General features: G+C 46.7%; 1 protein-coding gene across 1 annotated transcript in view; it reads right to left on the minus strand.

The window, feature by feature from the left end:
- CCER2 (coiled-coil glutamate rich protein 2) overlaps positions 1-26,918 on the minus strand; it is a 178,717-nt gene that overhangs the window by 9,097 nt on the left and 142,702 nt on the right. The window contains exons 4-5 of the mRNA XM_069644219.1: positions 16,662-16,730; positions 53-1,026 (exon numbers count right to left, since the gene is read on the minus strand). Of these exons, the coding sequence (XP_069500320.1) occupies positions 53-1,026; positions 16,662-16,730 (1,043 nt within the window). The remainder of the gene's footprint in view (positions 1-52; positions 1,027-16,661; positions 16,731-26,918) is intronic.

A 26,918-nucleotide genomic window follows, 5' to 3' on the forward strand; every position in this document is an offset into this window, starting at 1 on the left:
TGTTCACTCTCAACTCACATTTCACACAGTGAAGGAAGAGGAATTTACTGACCTCTTTTTTTGTTGCTTCTCTTTCTTCTATCTGTTCCTCCTCTCGCTCCTCCTCCTCCTCTTCATGGTGTTTCTTGAGGTAGGGCTCCTCTTCATGGTGCCTTTTCCTCAGCTCCTCCTCCTCGCTTGCTCCTTCATGGTGGTGGAAGTGCCTCTTGTCCTCCCACGGCTTCTCGCTTAGGTGTCCAACTCCATGGCTGCCGTGCAAGTGGCTCTTCATGTTAGAGATCTTTAGCCCCTTTTCTTCTGCCTCAAACTGGGCTGTCTCCTCATCACTGGCTTTTTCATCCATCCTCTTGTTAACACTCCTCTGTTGGGCACCAGACCTCTTCTCCTCTTCCTCATCTTCCCAGTTCTCATGTTCTCTGTGGTGGCCCCCTTTGTGGCCCTCATGGAACCCTCCATGGCGGAATTCTTCTTCTTCTTCTTCTGAGTTGCCTTCATCGCTGAAGTGCTTCTTTTCGTCCTCCATCTTCTTGGTGGCATGATGGGCGTCCTTGCTAAGTCTCTCAAGGATCTCACTCAAGATTGCTCCATGGTGATCATTCTCATGGTCTTTTCTTTTGTCCTCGTCAAAGTATTCCCTTGACCGTTTCCCAGGGGATCCCCGCTTCTTCTTCTCCTCCTCATCCTCTTCGTCTTCATCCTGTAGTAGCTCCTTGGCCTCTTCCATACGGACCTTGGTGTCATCATCTGTATGGGACACTTTTTCCTCTTTCAGCTTCTCCTCGATCTTCTCAGTCTTCTCATACTCTTTGATGTCCTCATGATCCCGCTTAGTCTCGCTTCCTCTAGTCTTCACCTCTTTTGCACTGCTGTCTGTGGCGGCAGCGGGACCTCTCTTTTCAGTATCCTTTTTCTGGGCTGCTTTACCTTCCTGGTTTCTCTTCTTCACTTCATCTTCATCACTGTTCTCTTCCTCTTCCTCCCACTCACTGCGACCTCCATCGTGCCCAAATCTGTGTTTGGCATTCTCTGCAATACAAAATATTTGAATTATCAATGAGAAAAATATTACTTTAGTTGTATGGGGAATGTGTGTGGGAAACATGATGAAACAGAGTCCACTACCTTTGACAGTATTACAAATGTCAGAAAATGAATGAGATAAATTAACTTGGTATTTGCACTGGGATACCATGCTATGGTTCAATTTAAGTTACATTCTGGTGCTATAGGTGGGCATTTGTATCAGTACTGTACATTCCTTTTACTCAACACATGTTTCAACCTTCACTGTGTCTATGTCGGCATATGACAAGGGTGAGAGAAACTCAAATGTCAAGCAGTGGCTTCATAGAAATGAACTGCTCTGTCAGCCCATGAAAAGAATGGCCACACCCACAGCTAGTGCAATGGGACAGTCGGATTGCACTTCTTCATTCCGACAGTGGGACCATGGCCAGCTGAGCAAGCATGGACCAGCATGTAGCAGAGAGTCGCCCTACCTTTGGCACTGTACCCACCTATTATATCCTATGGGACCATAGGAAGAGGTGAAAACAGCAGAGCTTAAGGTACAAGTGAACAGGTTTCTTAGATATGATGATCAACTGATGTGTGTCATCCAATACATTGGGAATCTTATTGAAAATGGAAGCAGATCAGGGAAACAGAGGCCCGAGTGGAAGAGAGCTGCTTTCGAAGTTTGAAGCAAGATTAATTGACATTAGTATCTGGTGCACCATAAATATTGTGAGTTCTATTCACTGATTGGTCCTTTTCCGGGCCTTACTGTATGGTATTCCTGCTCACATCGGGGAGGTGAACTCGCGCCAGTCCCCTTCATTCTTTCCCCTCCCCACGAACGCGCTTGGTCCACCATTGAAAGGGAGAAGGGACTACACATAGTAGCGCATTTTTTAATGTACATTTTTTACCGTTACTTATAATGGCTGATATGGAAAGAGAGAAGGGACTATGTGTAGTCCTTTCTCCTGTTCCATGGCAGCCATTTTCTTTGTTTATTATATCTGCCACAGAAAGAGAATACGAACTACGGTTTTCTGTCTGCGGTGTCAATTATTTAAAGTTTTTTTTTCCAAGCTGCGAAACACAAAGTGTCATGCAGGCCAAAAAAACACAATTAGTACCTAGGTTGTAACTATGGGCCCTGCAAAATTACCTTATGCAGTAATGGCACGCAGTCTCGGGGCTTATTGCCATTGTTACCCTGGCTCCTTAGACCGGGGAACTAATGGTATTTTTTTTCTGGCTGCGAGACACGTTGGGCCTCATTACGACCCAGGCGTTAACCCATGGCGCTATTAGCGCCATGGTTGATGCCGAATTCCGCCATGGTGAATGGCGGAATTACCGCCCCATTCCAAGGTTGGCGGGGCGGTAATTCCCCATTCACCATTGGCCCTTCCCCATTCCCATTATTGCCCCATAGGGCTCAATAGGAATGAGGAAGGCGGTAATTACTGTACCGCACATTGCGGTACCGTAATTACCTCCAAGGTCCCTTTGTGGGTCCAATCCTTAACGGCTGGTAAGACCAGCCGTTAAGTTAGGGACCCGCAAAGGGACCTCGTAATTTGGCGGTAAGGGGTTAACGACGCCGCAACCTTTTACGGTGCCGTTAACCCCTTACCGCCGGGGTCGTAATGAGGCCCGTTGTGTCAATCTAGTATTAACCCTCCATGTGTAGCTAGCCAGTTTGTGGGATTTGGGAAACCGTCTGATCATTTGCACATGCAGCCTACTTGCCAGTGGGCATGGAATATGTTTGGGTCAGGAAAGTGGACAAGGAGCAGGAACCAGACTGACCCAGGTAAACAGCTCTTGGTTACAGGTTACATGGGTTAGAGGTGGGAGAGAAGGTCCTTAGCATCCATCCTGATTCCTGTCTCTGCTCCAAGTCCACTAACTGCTTTTCTTGGAACCCCACAGTCCCCCAGACTCCAACATACCTCATAACTTTCCATGAGGCCTCTCTCTGCAATCACACATACACTTACACTCACATCACAACAGCATGCGTCCCTATGAATGTGGACTTCCCCTAGGGACTGCCATACTTATGTGTGCCAGGATGTAAAAGCACCTACTCAGCCCCACACTACTATTAAACACGCACTGATCCCAGTCATAGAGGTGAAACAGGTACAGCCGAATGTTATACCACCGCCACCTATTTGGTACCTTGGCCCGAAAGCAGGCTATATTTTTTGGGGCAGTGTGAGCTGGTGCAGAACCAATCCAAGCAATAGTACGTTGGTACCAAAAAAAATAAAAATGTTCAACCAAGTTTCATTAAAAATAAGATCTGTAATTAACTAACAAACACTGCTTCCCCACGCATGTAGGTGGAATACACCCAGAAAGCAGACTTTTAAATAAAGGAGCAGTCTGATTCGCAGCCAGGGGTGCTCAAAAAAGGTTTCAGCAGAAAAATGTCAAGGTTTACGAGGATGGTAGAGAAGGTGGCCTAAATGTCAACAGGGTCCTTTAAGGTCAACCAGTGGGACATGACCTCTAAAAACACCAATATTTCTTCTCTTTGGGGCTAAATAGTGCTGAGACATGCTTTTCTGCATCAGACTTTGGGTCTTGGTGCTTTCAGTGCCAAGCTGGGGTCCAATTGGGGAGTGGTATCGATTGCAGGCACGATATGGTGGCTTGTGGATCGAAAAAAACACTGGGAGTGGCAGGCGGTGTCAGGTCTATGATGCTGGAAGACTCAGTAGCCTTGGTTGGGGAGAAGCAGAGACTGTCCTTCAGCAGCAAGCAGGCTCAGCTCGCTCCACATGTCTTTGGGGTACTGCAGCAGTGAAGGCTTGGAGATCCAAGAGGCTAGCAACGAGGCAGGCAGTATCAATTTGGGGAGCTAGAAGACTCACCTAGCCTCAGATGATGAGACAGCAGAGTTTCAGCATCAGCGATGAGAAAAACTCAGACATGCAGAGCCAGTCATGTGCTCAGGTCAAAGATGACTCTGGTGGTTCACTTGCAGCTACTCACATGGTATAGAAGATGCACAAACTGGCTTTGAGACAGCTCAGTGATGCATGGAGAACCAGGGGTCACTACCTGCATTATGTGGTTGCTGGGAGACCCACTCCAGGGCCTCAGGTGCAAGGTGAGTCCTTTCTTCTGCTATTCCCAACTAGGAAGGTTTGCATTGTACTGCCCCCTCCAGTGAGTAGGGTACTGGGCACCAGAGTCTCAATGGCAGTAGGCCTTGCCCAGTCTACTGGCCATCCCAAATAGGCCCTTGGGATGGTCAGGGAAAAGAGTGTTCCTCTTCCTTGGAGTTCCCATCTTTACCTCTCTGGTAGTGGACTTTGGAGTAGACTGTACTCTCTGTCAGGTTCCAGTGAATCCTTCTTCAAGAATGTTTCCCGAAGATAAGGATTGGTCCACAGCAAGCCTGTTCTTAAGAGTTCAATCCTAGTCGCTCCCCACCTACATCAAAAGGTCTCCAGTAATCCGCACTCTGGTGTGAGGGAGCTCCAAGGAAGTGTTGCTGTTCCCTGGAAGGAGATGCCAGCTCTCCTCAGGGGCATCAAAAAGAGGCTTCCGGGGCTTGACCCAACATGTTTGTTGTCGGTACACACATTCCAGACAGCTTAGGACACTCCAGCCCTGTCATGACTGAGTCACCAAGCTGAAATAAATTGTATCAAATGTTTGTGGCCATAAAATTGTGTATGGCTCATATTTAGATGTTAATAACTGCCACCAGGTTGTCTGGGTTGCTCAATTATGATATTTTGAACCAGAGGTGCAGAGGGTTTACTAAAGCCACTGCCTTTTGGAACGTTGAGTTCAAGAGCAGTGTTTAGGAGTGCATATGTGACTATTGAACCTGCAATTGTAGGGTAGCTGATGAAGGTGTCGGAGACGGCCCCATTAAGATGCCGGTGTGCATTATGCTTTGTATTAGCACATCCCACTTTTAGAAACAGAATTACCTGCACTGGGTTATTACTAAACAATCCAAAAACAAGAGTCAGGCTTACCTGCCCTCATCAGATGGCATTCTGTCAGACACAACCATCCCAAAAGGCATGTGAACCACCCTTCTAAGGGTTGGGCTCAACCCCCAGGTGAAAGGGCCCAGAGATGCTATCTGAATGTGAGTGTTGTGATCCAGATTCATGATGGATGCCCATACTCAATCCCTCTTGGTATATTTCCTAGTGCAGCGATTTAGGATTATCTCCTTGCATGGTCCTTAACCACCTGAGAGGTCTGTCACAAGTTTGGATTGTGAAATGAGGCCTAAAGGTGTAGGGGGTCAGCTTGAGTACCACCCAACCTACTGCAAAAGACACTTTTTCAATGGTGTACCAGTTGCACTCTCTTTTACTCAGTGGCCGGCTAACGTGGTTTAGCTGGCTAAAACTGCTCCAATTCCAAATTCACAGGTGTCTATCTACATAATAAAGTTCTGTCCATAATCTGGGATCTTTAGGGGCCCTGCACAAGACATCTTTAAAATTCTGGAAAGCGGTTTGTCAGGCAGGAGTGCAAGTGACTTTCCTTGGCATCTTTTTAGATGTCAAGTCATTTAAGGGAAGCACAAGGGTCCCATACCCCTTGATGAATGACTTGCAATACCGAGTGACACCAAGGAAGGCTCTCATGTCAGTCTGAGTGGCAGCAATGTCCCAATCCTGAATAACCTACACCTTTGCTTGAAGGGGCTCTTTCTTACCACACCTACTTGGTGTCCTAAGTAAGTTGCGGTACCCTTTTCTATCGGGCACTATGAAGCCTTGGTAGTCAAGCCAGCATTTTGTATGGCTTGAAGCACCTGCTTTAGACGGGAAAGATTGTCATCCCATGTGTGGCTACAGACTGCAACATATTCCAGATAGGAACTGATGAAATTCTCTAGGCCCCTGAGGACCTGGTTGTCTATCCTCGGAAAGTTGACAGGGGCATTTGTACATTTCCATTGTCCCACTCCTAGGCAATGGGAAGGTTCAATAACCCTGAGGTCCAACATCTTGGAAACATTTTCCTTGATTGATTCCCTCACCTTGTCAGACATCAAATGAATTCTGCTCTTCGCTGCCTTCCTGTCTCATTTGTCTCTGCCATGTACACACCAGTCTGTCCATAGCATAGACACAGGTGACAGTAAACCGGTCTGTGTGTGTTGAAGACAGTGGGTCAGACCCGAAAACTGTCCCAGCCGCCACTGGAAGGCTTGCAATTGCTGTCTGTCAGGTCAGAGGAGACTTGAACCCCCTCTATGGACCCCATAGGTGGCATCTGTGTGCAGCAAGACTGTAAGGGGCTCTGCCTGCTCTTTAAACTCACTATCAATCACCAGATCCAACACCAAGACATCCTTGCTGTAATGTGGCTTCACCCAGTTGACATGACCATATGTGTCTCCCTAGGTGCATTTGAATAAAGGAGGTCACCTCATTGATCTTCTCCAGAACCATATAGGGTTTGATCCACTTCAGAGGTGTGGTTTTGAATCCCACCATTGCCACCAGTATGTTAACTGCAGGAGTTCTGGGATGGATAGTGGCTAAAGTGCCCAGTCAGCCCCTCATTTCTACTAAACCTGCAGTGATCCCAATTATAAAGAAGAAAGAGGCACAGCCTCCTTCACCTCTTTTGGTAACATGGCCAAGGCCAGGGCATATTCTTCAGGGGGGGTGTGAGCTTGTACTGAAGCAATCCAAACAACAATTGTATGGTGGTACCAATATAGAAGAATGTCCATCCAAGGTTGTATACAAATAGGATCCTAAATGAACTACCAAAAATGTGCACCCCTCAAAGGCTACCCTCATTTGATAGTGTGGGGTGCTCAGGCATAGAGTTCAGCAGCAAAATATGAATATTTATGAAGATTTCTTTAAATGGGTCAAGAAGGGGGTTTGAAAATAATGGTTACTTTAAGACAGACCGGAGGAACAAGGCATCTTCAAATACCTTTAGTTTCTGTTTTTGGCGCTCATGACAATTGAGCCAGACTTTTCAGCATTGAAGCAGGAGTCCTGGCACTTTCAGCACTGAGTTGGGGCAGAGTTATGGAGCGGCCATGATGGTTACCATGATGAGCTGCTGTTCGGCAGTGGCAATAGCTTGCAGTATGCTGGTAGCAGCAGGTAGTTTTGGTTTGAAAGTGCTATAAGACTCAGCTGCCTTGAATATGGAGAAGTGGAGACTGTCTTTTGGTGGTGAGCACTCTCGACATGCTCAACGTTAAATTGGGGTACTGCAGTGCAGATTGCTTAGAGCTCAAAGATGCTGGTAAAATGGAAGGCAGAGTTCAGCTGGGCATGCTAGAAGATTTGGTAGGTCTCATATAAAGAGCCATCTGAGCTTTGATGTCGGCAGTGAGTGAAACTCAGAGATGTGGATGCAGCCGAGCGTTGAGGTTGAAGATGACTCCGGTGAAGAGGACTCAGTTGAAAAGGACTCTGGTGGTTCCCTATCAGCACCTTGTGTGATGTCGAAGGTGCCCAAAATGGCATAGAGGCAGTTTGGAGATGCAGGGAGGGCCATTGTAGCAGAGGAATTTGCAATAGACTATACTTTTAAACCAGTTCCCGTGAACCCTTCTTTAAACCTGTTCCAAGGATCAATCAACTAAGTGGAGGATTTCCACCCCTTGCAGTGATCACTCCACAACAAGCCTATTGTTAAGGGTTCAACCCTGGATACTTTAACAAGTGTCCTCTAGCTGCTAGTGTAATACAAAGAGTGCCTGGACTGCAGGAAGTAGAGCAGGACAGAATGTTTGGGGAGCCTAGTACATACAGGATGGTGGGACCCCACTCAGACATGGACCTCTCCCCTGGGCTACTCCAACTCTGCTCCTCTCCTCTACCTGCCTACATAATAAGGTCTCCTGTAATCACCATCCTGGTGTGTGGTGGCCATTGTAATAACAGGGCTGTCCTTAAAGCACCTGTTCCCAGGGGCCCATCCAGAAAGTGTTCCAATTCCGTGAAGGAAGGTTACAATCCTACTGAAGGGGATCCGAGAGAGACTTCCTGGGATGGAACCATCATGTGTGTAGTAGGGACACCCACCCCAGACATCTTCATACATACCAGCCCTGTCATGTATAATTGTGCAATTCCAGTTGCCACCATGACAAAATAAAACATGTATGTCTATATTAATAACTCCCTCAGGCTGTCTGGATTACACAATTATGATATTTTGAATCTGAGGTTTAGATGGTTAAAAAGCCTCCTCTGCCAGTTGGAACATTGCGCTACAGCAGCTGTGTATATATAGCAAAATATAAATATTTGTGATGGGGAGGCCCACCACAAATAACCATGCTAACTTCTACAGTAAATTCAAGGGTGTTTATTAAAGACTTTTGATGGTCAGAATGGTTGATTCGCAAAGTTCGTTGGGGTCTAATGGGGCTGGGGATAATGGCAGTAGGGATGGCCCTTTTCTCTCTCGCCTTCCCCAGGATTGGTTCCCACCTACCTATCCCAGACGTCCCTATCAGGGTGGTGAGTAACTCTCTGATCGGTAACACTTATCTGTCTTTCTTTTGCCCTGAGTCGATGGCTACCTCACTCCCTAAGGAACCTTCTCTCTCCTGTCAATGTTTAGAACTCAGGAAATAGGGAGCGGTGCCTTCTTTCGCCCAGTGTCACACTCACACATTTTTCTCCCTCTCGTACCTGACACTTTGTTATACTTATCTCTTAAGCTCTTCTCCTCCCATCTCGCTACTGTCCCTCCAATCCTTTACTCTGCCTTTCCTCCTCCAGCCTTTGATCTTACTTTCTTTCGCACTCCTATTCTTGCTACCGCTTCTATCTCCAACCATCCTTCTTCCTCTGTTATTCCTTTCCCTCATTCTTCTAACTCTACTTTCCTGACCTCTTACTTGTTCTCTAGTTAAACTTCTGTCTACACCAGTATCTACTCCTTCTCTCCCACTCACTGTCGCTCTGCCTGCTCTACCTCTACTACTGTTCCTATTTTGCTACTACCACTACCTCTCTACTACCACTGTCTTCCTCTCACCGGCCCTCCAGGGATATCATGCCCTGCTCACTTCTCTTGCTAGCCCCTGGTCAGACTCCGAGGGGCACCAGGGATAAGGTGACCTGACCACCACCTTACTACCCACTACCACCTATCTCCTTTACTCGCTAATCCACTGTCTACTTTACTTCGAGTTACTACCAGTTCCTGCCACCACCTCTACCACTACTTCAGTCTGCCACTACTCCTACTCTACCTCTAATACACACACTTGTCCTCTATCACACAAACACTCCACAGACCTCCACCTTAACAATAGCCTCGGCACTCCAGTTACACTCACCTTTGCTGTTCTCTTGGATATCCTCCCCTGCCGCTGGTCCTCACTCAATTGCAGCCCCCACCAAACACTCCCAAGTTCCCTCTTATATATCCCTCCCCCTCTCTGGATTGGCCACTTACCCAACCGATGGTTTACCGTGCTTTCAAGGGGTGTTGCAGGAGAGAGCTTCGGAGGTTACATGAGGGCTTTAAGCCCCACCCCCTTTTCTATGCCGCTTTGCTGTATTAGGGAGTTTCCCTTGTTGAGCTGGATCTTCTTTTCAGGTCTGTGATTTTTCTTGCGAGGATGTTATGCAGCGTGATGCCAGGTCCTGCCATGGTACCGTCCTGGCAGGTAAGGAGATGGTGGGGGGAACACTGTTTTCACATTCTCTGGCACCCAGGGTTGTTGAGGTCAGGCTCCCTCCCACTCCTGACAGGACTGGATCAATGGTCATGCCACATATTTATGAAGATAATTATAATTATAATTGTTCTTTTATAATGCGCTTAATACCGGATACCAGTTTCTAAGCACGAGACCGGGATTCGAACCTGTGTTGCTATGGGTTGTCTTGCTTCCAAGACAAACACGTTTCCCCTAAGCTGTCTTTACATGGTTAAAGAAAGGGGTTCGAAAATATGAAAATAACTAGGGTACTTTAAAGCAGACCGGGGGGAACAAGGCATCTTGTTTTTGGGGCTTGGCAGCATCGAGCCAGGCTTTTCAGCATTGAAGCGGGAGTCTTGGAGCTTTCAGCACTGAGTTGGGGTGGAGTTGACTGCTTCCATGATGAGCTTGACATGTATTTTCTATGTCTGCCCATATTAGCCATGCTTAATATGGCCTGTGATCTGAGTCTCAGAGCAGGTCTTCTACACTGTGCGATGAAAACAGTTTCATATTGAGTGAAATGCACGCCTCCTTGCTATAATGCACAGTGTGATGTAAACATGTTTATGTTTAATGAAATGCAAGTCACAAGATTTGCTTTTTCATGTTGCGATGAAGTACATTAGAGGTTTTTTTTCTAATAGTCCAGGCTATGAGCCAATGACCTTGAGCCTGCAACATCACATTCTGATTGTGTATACAATGGGCCTCATTCCATTTCTGGCGGTGCAGAAACATACCTGCACACTTTCCAGGCCGCTAGACTACGAGAATGCCTGTAGGAGCTGGTGCTCCTGGCAGGTCTGACCTACCGGGAGCACTGGCCGCTGCAGGCATGGTTTTCACTGAAGCACCATTAGCAATGGTGCCAGTATTTCTGTGTCCCCATTCCCATGGGGACTCCACGGTAATGGGGACTTACAGTTTCCGCCACCTGACATACCGGGCTGCCGGGACTTGTAATGTCCTGATAGCACTGGGATCTCAGGCGGTGGAATGGTGTTACAAGGTTGGCAGCAACCCACCAGTAGCAGCAACAGGTTACCGACGACCTTGTAATGAGGCCCACTGTCTGTTACTGCTATGGAGGCCCCTTCCGGGAAGGAAGCAACTGTACTTGCATAACAAAATCCATAGATAGTTAACATTGCGAACTACAAAAGGCAGAACTTATCTAGTTCTCTTATGAAGGACAGAGCCATGTCTCTAGCCATGCTGTGCACAGGAAAGGTGCATTCAGTTAGAAATACAATTGTTGGCCAAATCCCTATTGGCCTCTGAAGGACAGGACCATGTCCTTGGCTAGTCATTGCAGGAGAAAGATGTTGTCAGCTGCACAGTAATTGTTGGAAAAATCCCTAGTGCCCTCTGAAGGACAGACAGTAGGTGCGTAGGGCTTCAAAATAGGGACGGCACAGGGGCTATCAGACTTGGACTAGCCTATAGGGCAACAGGCCCATGGCCAAACCAAAAACACAAAATGCTGGTGTGAGCCCCTTTTTTTGGTCAAAGTGGGCCACTTTTTGTGCAAATTTGGGCCAGTTTGATGAGTTTATTCACTCTGTGACTACTATTTTTGACGAGTGTTGCTAAATAAATATTATTTAAAATGCACAATCTGCATCACACTTTATCACAAAAGCCCCCTTGGTTACTATTCAAACAGTGTCACAAAAGGAATGAATAGCCATTTGCAACTGTGGGCCATTTTCTCATTGGTGCCCGAGACAATTTATGGACCAGTCCGACACTGTAGGGTATATGACAGAGTAAGCGCAGCCCCTGGCCATTGATTTTCAGCGCGATGAAGCTGACAGGAAGACTGGGGCAGACGGCTGCACGGAGATGAAGAACACTCCTAAATCTTTTTTTGGAGATTTGAAGCCTTTTGATGGGTCCTGGCTATTTTGATTATTTTTTTTTTTACAGAACTCATTTCATTTTGAGCTGCATTTTGAGCTGCTTGAGGAATTATCTCTTGCATTTTTCCCCAAGGCACTTCAGCTCAATTCAGCTCACAGCCTAAGGGTCTAAGAGCAGACACCTTATTCTGGATTGGCATAATATGTAGAGCACCATTAAGTCCAAAGGACATTTTAATCTTTTTGAAGCATTCAATCCTATTAGTATGCATTTTGATGAAAAGCCCACAGTGCAGCAATAGGTGTCTTTTGGGATTTGTTCCTGTTATTTCATTTTTTTCAATCTTTCCATTTTGTTTGGAATTGTGGGATTTTTACAGGCATCCAGTCTTTTCTTCCATCCCTCTTCAACTGCTTACCTTCTAAAGTTAGTGAGTATAAGGAGGCTCTTTTTACCCTGCATTTGATATCACATTGAGAAAGGTATTGAGGTATTGATTATTGATTGAGGCAGATGCCTCTATGAGATTGCCTATCATGATTTGGTTAGGCAGGTGCTAGATTGCCTAGCATGTTCTGTGAGGTTGCCTATCATGACCTGGTGAGGTAGGTAGTTGTTTTTTAAGGTGACTTTGATTTCTTACAGAAGGTTCATCAGTCTTAGTCTAGACTTGAGATAGAGGCAAATGACAATTGTTCAACTTTTCCATTAATGGTTCATTGCATTTTAAGTGTGTTGTGTATAGCAATTATAACAATGATGATGTGTCTTTATTATATATTTTTCATAATTAAAATTACTTTTTAATATGAGAGTGTAAGACACATTAATTTAGTGTTCATTACTGAGTGATATCAGATGACTTTGAACATGATTATTAAGTATGGGGCATTTATTTTAACTACTGTGTATTGATGTGTTATACAAGGTAAATGTCTTTTAATACACACCAAGGGTAATGGATGGTGTGAGTAATGGACTATCATTAAAAAGTATATGTGACACTGGTAAGCCTCTCCTGTGTTGGCAATTGAGAGCAGCTGCCTACTGCAGGGATTGTTGCCTGCTCTTATCTCTGTTGCACAGTGACAGGTATATGCTTTTTCCTACCCCTACACCTATCACAGCCCCTGCTGGGGTGGTCATGGACACTCCTCTGGGGGTGGAGGCAAGGCTCTGCAGGCAGGGGTTGATGACAATCACGTCACTGTGCTTTTCTGCAGTGGCAACAGCTTGCAGGATGCTGGTATTGGCAGGTAGCTTTGGTTTTAAGGTGCTAAACGTTTCAGCTGCCTCAGAGACGGTCAGGAGGAGATCCTAGCAAGATGCATGTGTGATTTATCCTTTTTGGCATGAAATATTATGCAAGTTAGGTCTGATTCGAAGATCTAACTTTCACAAACAGAACTACCCTCATCATTTTATTTGTAAATTTTTTTTTAAAGCGGCGCAGGCTCGCCTCCATCACCAGATGGCATTCTGTCACAAACCATGCTCCCTGTTGCTAATAAAGTACAGGCGAGTAATCCTCGATAAGGACATTAGCTTGCAGGAAAGAATATGATTAGATGCACCCAATCACACCACATATGACTTCACGTCAGCATTTTAGCCATGCTTGGAAAAGATAAGAATTACCTATAACCTGAGCATTGCTGCGGATGCACCATAAGGCAAGGAGCACAGGTACATCTGTCCACTACCTCAACATGCTCCCACCCTCAACACATGACTGAAGTAGATACATCAAATGCCCGGTGCAGTACAGTTTATGCATGCCCTCTCCACCCCATTGCTATTTAAAATGCCTATCCAGGAAGGCTAGTCTTACAGTGCCCACACATTGACTCCAGGACATCACCATGTGCCAAACCCTAACTGCTCTGGCAGTGTAGTCAATGACTGAAGCAATGAAGACATCAGAAATGTATATGAGAAAGCATGGAACTGGGACTTTAAGAGAAGGCAGAGGTGGAAGGGGCGGGCAGAAGAGAGGGGGAGGGGCGAGACGAGGGGGAACTTTGTTACAGTTTGGAAAGAATAAATAACGGTTCGATTCAGCAAGGTGGCTCCATGCAACCATTGAGTGGCACCCCTCTATAATATAAAACAACTGGTGACGAAATGGACAAACCCGTGCCCCAGCGAATGCATCGATTGTCTGGCTGCTCATCAGCATCCATGGCTGCTGCACCCACTGCAATGAGCGCAGTATTCGCATCAACACATTGAAACGGCGCACATCTGGCTGAAGCGGCCAGCGTGCCTCCCAATCCACAGACACAAGTTCCACCCGTGTACCCGCTCCTCCAGCAGCCAGTGTGGCCAGCATATCGCACAGAAGGGGAAATTCTAAGTTCCATGAGCTAGCCTGCGGCCAGCCCACCTCCTTCTCCCTGTCACAAGGTGAGCTCAGACACCACTCCCACTCCCAGGCCCAAGAGCCATCCAGCCGTTGCTGGAAGGCCCGGTTCTCCAAAGGAAGAAGCTGTGCCCACGAGCGTCCAGGCAGCAACGCTCCATGTTGACCCCACCTCCTATATCCACCCAAATTCACGGTGCATGTCTCCTCACAAGGAAGACTACACGACTGATCACAGAAAACCTGAAATCCAGCCCAAAGCACTGGCCTATTCATACTTATCACTAGTCCACAGAATGCCTCAGCACTGTGAGCCCAACGTTAAGATTACATGTTGGAAGAGGTTCAAGCAGGACAAGCCCCAGCCTCTACAAAATCTGGTTTCAGGGCGTCTTTGCTAAGGAGACCACAACCATTTCAGCTACAGCTCCAGCAGAAAATGGAACTCAGATGGAAAGAATGACTTGAAGACTGCTCATACTTCATTAAGGCTGTGGGGAATGAGAAATCAACAGCCCTTTTTCCTACAGCCAAATTGGGACTATAAGAGATAGCCTTTAACCAGTGTCATCAGCTGCCACATGAGACAGTGGACACATTCGTCGTTAGTCCCCAGAAGAAGATCACATATTGCCAATTCGCAAATTTTTCAGATGAAGAAGCAATCAGCCTGCATATTAACGGAGGATGCACCTCGTCCGGTTGCGCAAACCCCTGTTGAATAAAACACTCCCTTTTGATGAAGTAATCAAACGCGAATGGATCTACGAGAGGGTAGACATCCAAGCTGCCACCATTGATGCACCTAAGAAGGAAGGTACAATATCGGCTGTTGAGTCATCTCAGCTGCTTTTCCAAACTCCAACTAGACTGCCGGCATAACCACCATCGTCAAACAGAGGTCAGGCACTGGATCATGCCGCAGATGTGGCCTCACATTTCCACACAGAGGGATCTGTCCAGCCGTTGGGCTACAATGCTCCAACTGCAGGAGGGACAATCATCTCAAATCAGTATGCAGAGAAGAAGTGCCAATCCCGCAGAAGTGGACAGGCCGGCCCACACGACCAAGAGTGCCTGCTTCTCCCAGGCAACCGCCACCAATGCGACCTCACCCACGAACAATAATATGGTCGCTGGAAGACGTCCATGTTACAGATGAAGAAACTCAAGAGTTTCCCGAGGATCGTTACACGATTGTATATGTGAAGAACTAGAGGATAATGCTGCCCCCATGAGTGGGACTCCAAATAGGAGGTCAGAATCGCAAGTACATCGTCGATACAGGAGCAACGGTCAACATTATGAACGAAAGTGACTACGCTCCCATCCATGATGCTTGCCCACTCACAATGTCCACATCACAAATGTACCAATGGGGTGCGAGCCATGTTCTGCCCTCTCTAGGATACTACATGTGCCAGTTTGAATACAAGACAAAGGCATTACAGTGACCATATACATCCTAAAGAGCCCCCACAGCGGGCCTGCTGAGCTACGAGACAGCAAGAGCTCCGGACCTCATCGACATACACTGCGATAGGTTAGAGTTTGGAAAGAATAAAGAACGGTTTGAGGCAGCAGGGCCGCTCTGTGTATTCATTGAGTAGAGCCCCTCTATAATATAAAACATGACGTGTGATATGATCACTGACCTCTTCAAAGACGTCCTCCTCACAGCCCTGCCATTAGTTACTTCATGTGTGAGGTCCTCTAAGCAGCATTTCAGAGGAGGCAAATCTTTTTGGCAGCATAATTGGTACGTTACTACTTTGGATTACATAGATGAACATTTTAGCGTAATTATAATTATAGTTTGATAAATTATTTTCAGTTCAGCACCTGCAATATCAATTCTATTTTAAAGTAACTTTCATTGTTATCAATTTCAAATGGCTATTTTGTGACATTTATTTTGCCCATCTATTTCTGGCATTACATTTTACTAAAGCACGTTTAATGAATTATCGTGTCTTTAAGTAGAAATGACTGATAGACTGATGTTCTTTACTGTGAATGATTGGAAGTAAATCATATAGTGGGGGAAAATCAATGCAGTAACCAAAGGGCCCACATTCCACTTCTTAAACACCCTCAAGACTGCCCAGTCATAATGTGATCGTGACACGGCACAGCAGAGGTGATGATTCAATCCTGGGTTACTATGGTAATGCGATCTAGGTCAACAAGCAGTCACCAATCTCTCAAAGAAACAAATAATATTCTGTAGCTTGCAGAACCCATGAGATGGCTCCATTCCAGCAAAATCCCACAAACCATATTATTTCGATAGCCGTGTAGGTAACATACCACTGGGCTACTCATTGGTCTTACATGGAAATCCCTCTATGATGTGCATCCTGAGGGTTAAGTGATCTACCTCCTGACAGTGTTCTCACGCTCCTCAATCACACTGGATGGATCCAACAAACACCTCCCCAGATCAGGGATCTTCAACCTTTGTCTATAAAGATGTTTTGGACTACAATTCCCATGGTCACTCTCCATTGATTATGTTGACTAGGGCTGGTGGGAGTTGTAGTCAAAACATCTAGCAAGCCAAAGATTGAAGCCTTTGCTCCAGAGTAGTGTTTCCGTGCTTTGCTCTCAACATTGCACGCCAGTTTTGCATCCCTTTCCTCGTTGTGTTGAAGGTTTCATGGCAAGGTGTTTGATAAAGGAAGCATGCACTTCTTTTCTGAACGAGTTCTCAGCAGCTATTGCAAGTAATACCTCGGTGGTTAAGCTCCTCCAGTTCCCTCATCAGGTGCTGATGGTGAAGCATTGACACAATTCTTTCATCTGTAAAACAAAGTGGTTGAAAAGGGGAGAGTATTAAAAATCTTCCTCAGTCATCACAGTCTAAACCCGTCCAGATGTTTATACAGTTACGTTTTTATAACCTTGTTACATGAAAAAAATAATCTTTTGTTATTTGGGACTAGGTCCAGAACTCAAGAAATCTTTTATGATTTGAAAATAGAAATCATTTACTGAGGCTCACCATCTGTGGCATGTGATGTGTTTAAGAAACAACAAAATTACAACATATTTTTGTTTAAGACAAAAGGGGCTTGTGTCATATTATCAAATGCTGATCACAGTTAATATTATACATTTGTGAAATAAAAAGGAAGACTAAGCAGTTGTAATGGTCTGTTTTCAAATAGCCGCTCAAACTCTGGTTATCTTCTAACAATCAACAGGACTATAGTCTACCACGTTGCTACTTCACCATTAATCAACAGGGGTGTGTTGTACAGCATGGTCTCGCTTAGGGGTGTCCAACTCAAGGGCCGCAGACATGACAGGTTTTCAGAATTAAGAGTCATGAGATAAATGTTCATACATTTAGAATCTGTGCCTACAAATTTATCTTGTGCATAATGATGAGTGATATCCTGTAAATCCAACATGTTTACGGCCCTCGGGGCCTGGAGTTGGACAAGCCTGGTCTATCTCTTAGTTCTCACCAGCTTATTGCTGTAGTACAGTATATTGTTCGGTCTAAAGACCAACCAGGTCTTAGTGCAGTGTCTATACTCCCTCTCCTAAACATGTCACATTAAATAGATGTAACAAAAGCCACAGTTGTATCACTCATTGGCTGCTGCAGCAGCCCTTACATGGGCCTCTATAGACTACTGATCCACCTACTTCAATTACACTAGATCAGGCCTCGAGGGCAACACAAAACTGACAGGTTTTCAGGATATCCCTTATTAATATGCATTGGTAAAAATGTATATACAATTAAAATCATTATATACAAATGTATCTAATGAATATTAATGAGGGGTATCCTGAAACCTTTCCCCCTTGTCTTTTGATCGAGCCCTCATCAAGGAACCTAGCTTCAAATATTGAAAATACAGCCGTAGTGGCTCTGACAGATAATAGTGGCAGGGGCAAGGGTTCCAAGTGTTGTATAACAATATGTCCAGAGTTGGCTGACCATACCAAGAAGTTTCCTACTCTGACTTAGCCATTTGACAGATCTATGCTCGAAGCCTTGGAGCGGTCAATAGATCGTCTTTACAATGATAGGTGTTTAGGACTAAAGCCAGTGCTGTTGCTATTGGACAAGAACCAACCGCAGGTCTCGATATTAGCATTTTCATCCCCTGCACATCTTTCTCCCACTCCCAACAATCTCAACTACATACCCGAGCAAGACAGGAGCACCAAGATGGGAGCAAAGCATGTCCAGCATAGTTTTATTGGCTTTGCCCCAATGCCCAAAATTCAAGCAATAATCAGGGATGAAGCAACTAAATACACACAGGGTATAGAGTTGGTGACACACGAGGAGGAAACCCCGGCCCAGCTCCCCCCGGAATGCTCCAAAGGTCAGAATGCGGCAGAAATGTGCAGCACCACTGAGGCCCTTCCAAAAGCCTTTCCATTTTCACCAGTCTCTATAGACACATCAGGTCACTTGCCTCACAGGGAACGCGTGGTGGAGAATGACTTTGTTGAAACAGTGACAGGGCATCTTGTGCATATGGACATTAGATTGACCAAAATTATAAATATACTCGCTTCCATTAGGGCCTTTTAGGTTTGAAACTGGAAGGATTTGCTTCTTTAGAAAGATCACTGAGCATTACTGAGAAACCGTTCTTTGGCCAGGCCACAGATGCTGCATCCATTTTTCCCCCTCTTGACCTCTCGCACTTAGTACCCACATCGGTTTCGTCACAAGGAGGTCTGAAGGACTTACTTGACAGACAAATTGAAGTGTCTAATGTATATGTTTATACTGACTCGGGCACTGATCTTGCTTTGGTAGTCCCAAAAATAGAGTCTCTCAAACCTCTATGCCTAAGATTAACACTTTTCATACAGCAGGAATTGGAAGCACATTTGCTCCTACATCCAATTCATATGAGGTCCGTATCCATCACCTGGTGCAAACTGAGGAGAGGGTTGATGGATGCCAATTGGGGGCTAATCAGTTGCTTCATATCACCACTACACACAGACCTACAGTGGGGTATAAGGATTCTGTCGAAGAAGGAAAGCTCAGTGGAAACGTGCTTGTCTTGGAAGCAAGACGACACAGAGCAACACAGGTTCGATACCTGGGGCAGTGCTTATATCATAAGGAAGAACCCCTGCTAGTGCCATGGGACACCATTGTCCAGAGCCATGTCTCAAGAAGTTTATAGCTCCCACAGAAGGCTCATGTGAGAGCGTGTCTGGGGAATGTCCCAAGAGTTGCCCTTCTGGTACCAATTCAACACCTAGCAGCAGACCTGCCGAGGGGAAGTCTGCTAATTTCGTTTTTGAAACCTATAGACCTATGAAACCTGGCCTGGAAACATTTCCCCTGACCTGCTGGAAGACTGGTGACAACTTAATCTAATTTGTACCTTCAGAACAAAAATGCATGGGAACAAGAACTCATACAAGTGCTCCCTGCTGAATGCACAGTCCTGGGAATATTGGGCATATCTTTTAAGAACCTCTTCTCCATTAAAATTCTCTCTGACTGCATGTTCTGCGAGGGATATAATGTTAGGTTTGGATTTCACAACCCCCAATTAAGAGCATGTCTGATTCAATGTAGGGGTGCACTTGCTGGAATGGGAATAGAAGTTTTTCTAGGTGTAAAAGCTTAACAATGTCATCTACACGATTTATGGTTGGGGGCAATGGTCTCGCATTCGGATTTCAGAGGCCCTAAGCTGAAGGTGCCCGATAACCAAGTAATGAGCATAGGTCACACTTTCATTCTGGACCCACCACCAGCATTGTTGCAAGGCCTGTTACAGAAGAGAGAAACCTGCACACATTTGTTCAGAAAGGCTTGTGACACTGTTTAGCTGCATGAGGCACACTCCCCCGTGCGCCTTGGTAACCCCTCAGACTGACTGCTCCTCCACTTATTTAAGTTTGCTGTCTTGGAATATCACAGGGCTGAGAGCCAACATGTTGGATGGGGAATGGCTCTCCTATACTACACAATTTGATGTTGTTTGTTTACAAGAGACATGGTAACTGAGGATATTCCATTAAAAGGATACATGGGATTTTCAAATTTGGGGTGGAGGGAGCATCATTAAAGGGCATTAGATCAGGGGTTTAATAATCTGAGCTCCTGCTTCCTTACCTTTTAAACTAGCCAGGTTGCCAATTGTTTCGGACCAGGTCATTGCAATCAAGCTTTGTGGAACATTGGTGGCGGTTGCCAGAGTTTTCGGATTGCCAATGTTTATCTCCCACCCAAAAAGGGGTAGCCTTGTCACATATGATCTGATGAATAGGTTTGACCAACTAGTTAATGTGGATCCAGGGGAGAACATTGTAATAATGGGCAATTTTAATGCCAAACTAAGTTTAATTCCAGAAGATTTGAAGAAAGGGAAGAAAGGGAACTCCTGGAAGAATCCTGTGGGATCCCAAGATCCGTACTACTTAACTGAAAATGAATTCAAGGGGCCGTATGCTACATAGCTTCATGAAAGCTCATGGTTTGGTTGAACTTCATGGGAGGTGCCCAGACGATAGGCCCCTAAGTCACATATTCACTAGAGGAACTTCATCCACGATTATTGATTACTGTATAATAGACTATCTGTTCCCCCAAGCAGTAAAGCTTTCAATAACAAATCGTGTGGATAGGGATCATTTTCTCCTCTTACTGAAACTGCAATATCACTCTCAAATGAATTTAAAATGGGAACCGATATCTGTCAGAAATAATAATATTCCCTTGCATAGAATTGACGGAATTTGAGGAAATCATTAAATCTGCAGAAATTATGAGACTCATAGGGCCTCATTACGATCCTGGCCGAGTGGGTTTACGCCAGCGTTATTCGCGGCGGACCCGTCCGCCCTACTACGAGTTTCCGTAGCGCCATGGAGCGTTTTCCGCCTGGTTTTTCCGGGCGGAGAAATCCATGGCGCTACGGGACCTTGTCGTTAATTACGCCACTGTATTTTACGGTGGCGTAATTAACGCCTTCCCCACTCCCATTATACCCTATGGGGCAAAAATGGGAATGGGGAAGGGTAAAATGGGGGATGGGGATTTACCGCCCCGCCAAGGTCGGAATGGGGCGGAAAATCCGCCAACCCCCATGGCGCTATCGGCAGCTTTCCGCCGTGCTCCATGGTGCATTTTGCACCGCGATTTCCGCCAGGGTCGTAATGAGGGCCATAGACAATTTAACATCCACACAGGTAGATTGCACACCAGTGGTGATGGATTTTGATCAATTGATTAAAAATATTCACACCAAATGAAATCTCTACAGCCATAACACCAATACCAAATTGAATCACAGAGGGACGATTGGTTTGACCATGAGTTTCTTTCTATGAAGTCCCTAATATAAAAGGGAGCTTCAGAGGGGGCAATTCATGCAGGTCTGTTATTTAGTCTTAAGAAAAGATGCAAACAATTATTAAAAATGACAAAAATGGATTATGCTACTAACCAATGGGAGCATTTAGAGAGGGCAGTCCAAACTAATGACTCTAGATTATTATGGAAATTGGTTGCTAGCTGGTTCGATTGCCCAGGAGGAAAGAATGATCCACAAAAGTCTCCTGAGCAGTGGCTATCCCAATTTCAAGGGATCTTAATTGATAATATTCAGGTGCTAGAGATAAGGGGAGCCATTTAAGAGTAAATTGACATTGGCCCTCATTACCAGTTGGCCGTAAAATCGCAGGTGATTCAGGCATCCCGGTAGCACTGTTTCTGGCTACCGCAGTGATGGAATCACTGGCATATCACAAGAATGCGGGAGTGTGCAACCCGTATTGCCGGAATCAGTGTTACCGTATGACCAAATACTGGAAAAACCATGAAATGTCAGTGTTTCCATGTGGTAACAGCAATTCCAGTATGCACAATTATGGGAACACCGGCAATGGGCCAAACCGATGCCGGTGACACCTTCAACGGAATTAGCGGAACCGGAAACAGCATCATCGCAGAAACTGAAAGCTTGCTGGTGGCCATTTTTAAAAACACAATCCAGCTAAAATCGGGCACTTCCTGTAGCCATCCAGTCACGGAAACACTGGCAACATGGCAGGAACAGCCACATCTTGTGTCCCTGAGGTCCATCAACAGAAGCCGCGGTTCACAGAGCCTGAACTAACCACGTTGAGTGACTCAATAGTGGCCAATGTTGACGAACTATTTGGATCAGACAATCGGCGAGCAAGCCATTGCAGAAAGTCTGCACTATGGGATGAGAAGGTGGCCCAGAAAGTCACGGCAGTGTGCCCTGTCCCCCGCACCCCAAGAGACTGCCACAAAAGATGGGATGATCTTCGCCTCCGAGTAAAGAACTTACTCTTGGCACACTGGAGGGAATGCCTTGCCACTGGAGACGGGAGGGCCTCCCCACGGAAAGTGATGTTGGGGAGGAGACATGCAGCACAGTGCTGCACATGGAGGGGATAGAGGGGATAGACGGAATAGGAGCGGCAGAGGCTGGAGCAGGGAAGCCAGCAGAGGGGGATGAGTACAACAAGCCACATTAAAATACAAAACATGAGACGCTTGTGAAATGCACCACATACATCATGGGGATATGTCCAAGTTCATGCTTACAATACATGACTACAACAAAATATGGGCCATGCACAGACAGATGCCAGTGGCGTGGGTCAGGGTAAGACATGCAAAAGCGTTGCACCCAAAATGCATGCACACACACATATGGACACATGAGTACCGGTTTTGTGCTCAAAGGGACAACATGACAAGCAGCACATATACGATGCACACATCAGTACAAGGCAGCATGGCAGGACTACAACCAATGTGCAACCATTCCACACATACAAGCATGCACGCATCAGAGCAGTCCTGACAACCAGACTCCACGTACAGGCAAGGTCACACACAATGTCGTATATGTGTATTGCAAGTCTGTTGTGGTGACACACAGATGAATAACTACATGCCCATCTCATCTTGATAGGCACCCTGCTCAGCCCGGTCAGCCACACAGAGGAGGGGAACAACATTACGCAATACCACATAACAGCCATCGGATCCTGTGCCCCAACCACCTGCCCCAGCAGCACGGCCATCAGGCCCTGTGCCTCAACCACATGCCCCGGCAGCGCATACATCAGGCCCCGTGACCCAACCACCTGCACCCGCAGCGCAGCCATCGGGCCCTGTGCCCCAGCCACCTGCACCGGCAGAGCTAGCATCCGGCTCGCCAACACGTCAGATGCCCACCCAACACCAGCCACCATCACATCCCCGCACATCTCCTGACGCAGGGGAAAGCATGTGCAGCTGCCCGACCACACCACATACCAGAGGCCAAGCTTCAGCCCCTCAGACCTACCCAGCCTCCCTCCTCCTCCAATCCCAAACATCTTGGAGATGGATGCACACATCCGCAGAATCGAGGGTAGGCATGACGAGATGGCTGATATGGTCCTGCACAACTTGAAGAGTCACATAGAAAGCAGGAATGCATGCAGGCCAGCAGCCGGTGCCGTGCCCGTGCCCTGGGTTCCACAACCTTCGCCCTGGTTGTCTTAGCTCAGAGGGTCTAGGAGGAAAACAAGGGTGTGTCTGCCCTCACTGAGTCTTTGACACACCCTTGCAGGCTGCCCCGGATCGCATGGGTGGCCAAGGATCAGACCCTCCCCCTCCAATGTCACCACACCAGCAATCTCCCACCAGGGCATGTCAAGGTGCAGCTCCCAGAGACTGTCAGGATCACTGGCAAAAGCCAAGGCCTGTATTGCCAAAAAACATAGGAGGTGACTTTGAACCACACCATCCATGACACTTTATTTTTTCGGGGGTGTCTGCAGAGGGGGTGTTTGGTGAGGGGTTGTGTGGGGTGTGTGGTGTTTGTGGAGGGAGTGTTTAGGGGGGGAGTGTTTTGGTAGGGGGCACAGGTTGTTGGTTGTACATAGTTTGACCTGAATAATACACTGTGTTAAGCACTTACATCAATGACTAGATATTTCTTATTGGTGCGGTCCGATTTATTGGTTGTGCATGTGACATGCAGTGAGGGGCATGTGTTGTGCGCAGTGGACGGGGAGTCAAAAGAGGTCGTCAATGATTACCTGATGGGCTACATGCCCATCTCCTACACGCCCATCTCTAGCATCCATGTGCACATGTCGTTGCATGCCTGGAGCTGCCTCCACATCTTGATCATCTTCACCTTCTGGTGGTGGCATGTCCATATCGGGATACAGGGGTAAATTGCATCTAACGCATATATTGTGCAACATTGCACAGGCCAAGACTGTCTTCCCCACCTTTGATGGCATGTAAATGAGTGCACCTTCAGACTGGTGTAGGCATCAGAAACGTGTCTTGAGTAGCCCAAAGGTCTACTCAATAGTTGCCCTTGTTCGCACATGTGCACTATTGTAGAGCACCTCCTCCTGTGTCTGGGAATCTCTTAGATGGGTCACCAACCATGTAAGTAGCAGATATCCAGAATCACCTGCAAGGGGTAGGACACAAGGTGAGGCATGACATGCATGTGGATGGACAGAGCTTTTCACAATGACTGTGTGGGTGGTCAAATTCGTGCATCTGGTACTGTGGACTGGTGGAGTGTGATAGCCACTGGCGGACATGCTGTCTGTGCCGGGTTTGGGTGCCTGGGATGGGTTGCTGGGAGTAGGACATGATTGGCCACTGATTGGCCCTCGTGTGAGTCACCCATATGCGTGTGTATCCACATTGTCTGGGTTGGACGTTGCTGTGTCCCGGCAACAGCTGTAACTGTACACTGTACATGGCACCCGTAATGCGGACTGGACATTATTTGACTTGCATGTATGACACATGACAGCTCACATGCACAGAAGGCCTGGAAGGCCAATCCCCACCTTGAATGTACTGAAGCCATTCATGGCACAGCATGGACGTGTTGCCCCTCTCCCTTCCATTCCGACCGAGATCCCACCCCGGTGCTACTCAGATTGCAGTCCCACCTGTGCGCCATGTGTCTGCGCCAGTGTAAACTGTGCAGTACATGAGGAACAATGGCGTTCACTTTGAAATTGACATTTTACGTGTGTGAGTGATGGTGTATGACAGTGGCGTTGCCTGTGACTGTGGATTCTACACAGTCGTGGTGTTTGCGTGCATGCACCATGTCTCACCAGGGCATGTGTTACATGGGCCTAGGGGGGACGGTGTACAGGTACGCTTAAATTGGTGAAATGGCAGTGTTGCATTCTGGTACCTACAGTGCATTGCATGTACATGTCCATATGAGCTAAACATGGAATGGCCTGTCAATGGTACCCCTCATCACTCGTGTTATTTATTTGAGTCGTGTGCACTCAATCGGGCATCCCGTTGATTGTCCTGCATTTGCAGGGTGGCTGTGGGACATGCATTGGTCCGAGCCCCCCCCAGCCCCATTGGCCTGTGACCCATGCAGCAATGTGTGCGTGATTGCACATTTAATCACCCAATAGCCAGGTTCTTTGTCTCCCATAACTTGCCATGTACGCTGACAGGGTGCTGTTCCGCAGGACCATGGAGTTGTGGGTTGATCCTGGGAAGCGGGAAGAGCAGTGAGTGATGGTGAAGTTGGCATCGCAGGTCACCTGGACATTGAGCGAATGGTACTGCTTACGGTTCCTGTACACCTCCTCTATGGTATGGGGGACCACCAGCTCTACATATGGGCAGCACAATGCTGCCAACACATTGGGCACTGCAAATGCATGGAAGCGGGCATTGGTGGCATTTACATGTGCCTGGGCCATTGGGGGGGAAATGTGCTGACCCACATGGCGCAGTAGGGCATCCAGGATCTGCACAATCACTGTGGAGAATGCAGGTTGTGACATGCCATGCAGCTGGCTCACAGATTTATGGATCGTGCCTGTGACGAGGAAGTTCAGGACTGATACCAGCTTCAACAGGGGTGGTATGGCTGTCCGGATGCCTATACTGCTCCCAGTGTCATCCTGGATGAGGTCCACAAGTCCCAGGATAGTTTCCCTGCTGAGACGGTACAGGGTGTGTATCTGGCCATCTGTCATGGCCCAGAGTTTTGCACTTGTGCGGGGAATCACAGCACGCCTCTGCATCGCCACTTGCATGGCATTCATCCACATCCTCATCCTCCTCCACTCCCTGTACTCCTGTTGCCACTGATGCAGCTCCAGCTCATAGAGCTGCACTCCAGTGTGCAGCACCTTCATGTCCATTGCTACTACTATGAGGGGCAGCATGTTTGTGTTAGGTAGTGTTTCTGGTGTGTGTGTGGTACATGTGTGCTGTTTCTGTGTTTATTGGGTGCAGCTGGGTGCATTGGGTGCACCTGTGGCCTGTTCTTCCTCACCTGGGCCCATTTTCCGGGTGCTCTGTGGTTCCGTTTTTTCCGGCATGGAAGTACCAGCATTTTTATGCCAGTGTTACCAGCTAATCCATTCTCGTAATGACGCTGTATTTCCGTGGTGCCTGTGTGTCAGAATGCTACGGTCCGGAAATAGTGCAAGTAAACGGAATTACCAGCATTTTATTTCCAGACCGGCACACTTGTAATGACCCCAATTGTGTCAGTCCAGAAGAGATCTGCAAGAATATGAAAGTGCACACCATTGGTAAAGCTGCAGGCCCAGAAGGTTTGCATTCAAACATTTTTAAGTGGTTTGCAACCAGGTGGCAGCCTATACTATATCATCTTTTTAATTCAATAAACCAATTGGAGGTTTTACCCCGTTCGTGGACTGGGAGTCTGATGATACTTATTTTTTTTTAAAAGGATCTATTGCTGACCCCAATTGCTATAGCCCAATCTCCCTGTTAGACATAATAAGAAAACTCTTCACCAAATGCTTGCTCACTAGATTAAAGGAATGGGCACTCTTACAGAATCTACTGAAGCCCACCCAGGCAGGGTTTTGTAAAGACTTCTCTACGCTGGACCACGGTCTACTCTTAAATATTTTGACTGATACATATTTCATAATTAGAGAGGAATTCTTTATGTAGCTTTTATTGATCTAGAG

The sequence above is a fragment of the Ambystoma mexicanum genome, chromosome 2p (assembly GCF_040938575.1).
Source record: "Ambystoma mexicanum isolate Mex_15411 chromosome 2p, UKY_AmexF1_1, whole genome shotgun sequence".
Taxonomy (NCBI): Eukaryota; Metazoa; Chordata; class Amphibia; order Caudata; family Ambystomatidae; genus Ambystoma; species Ambystoma mexicanum.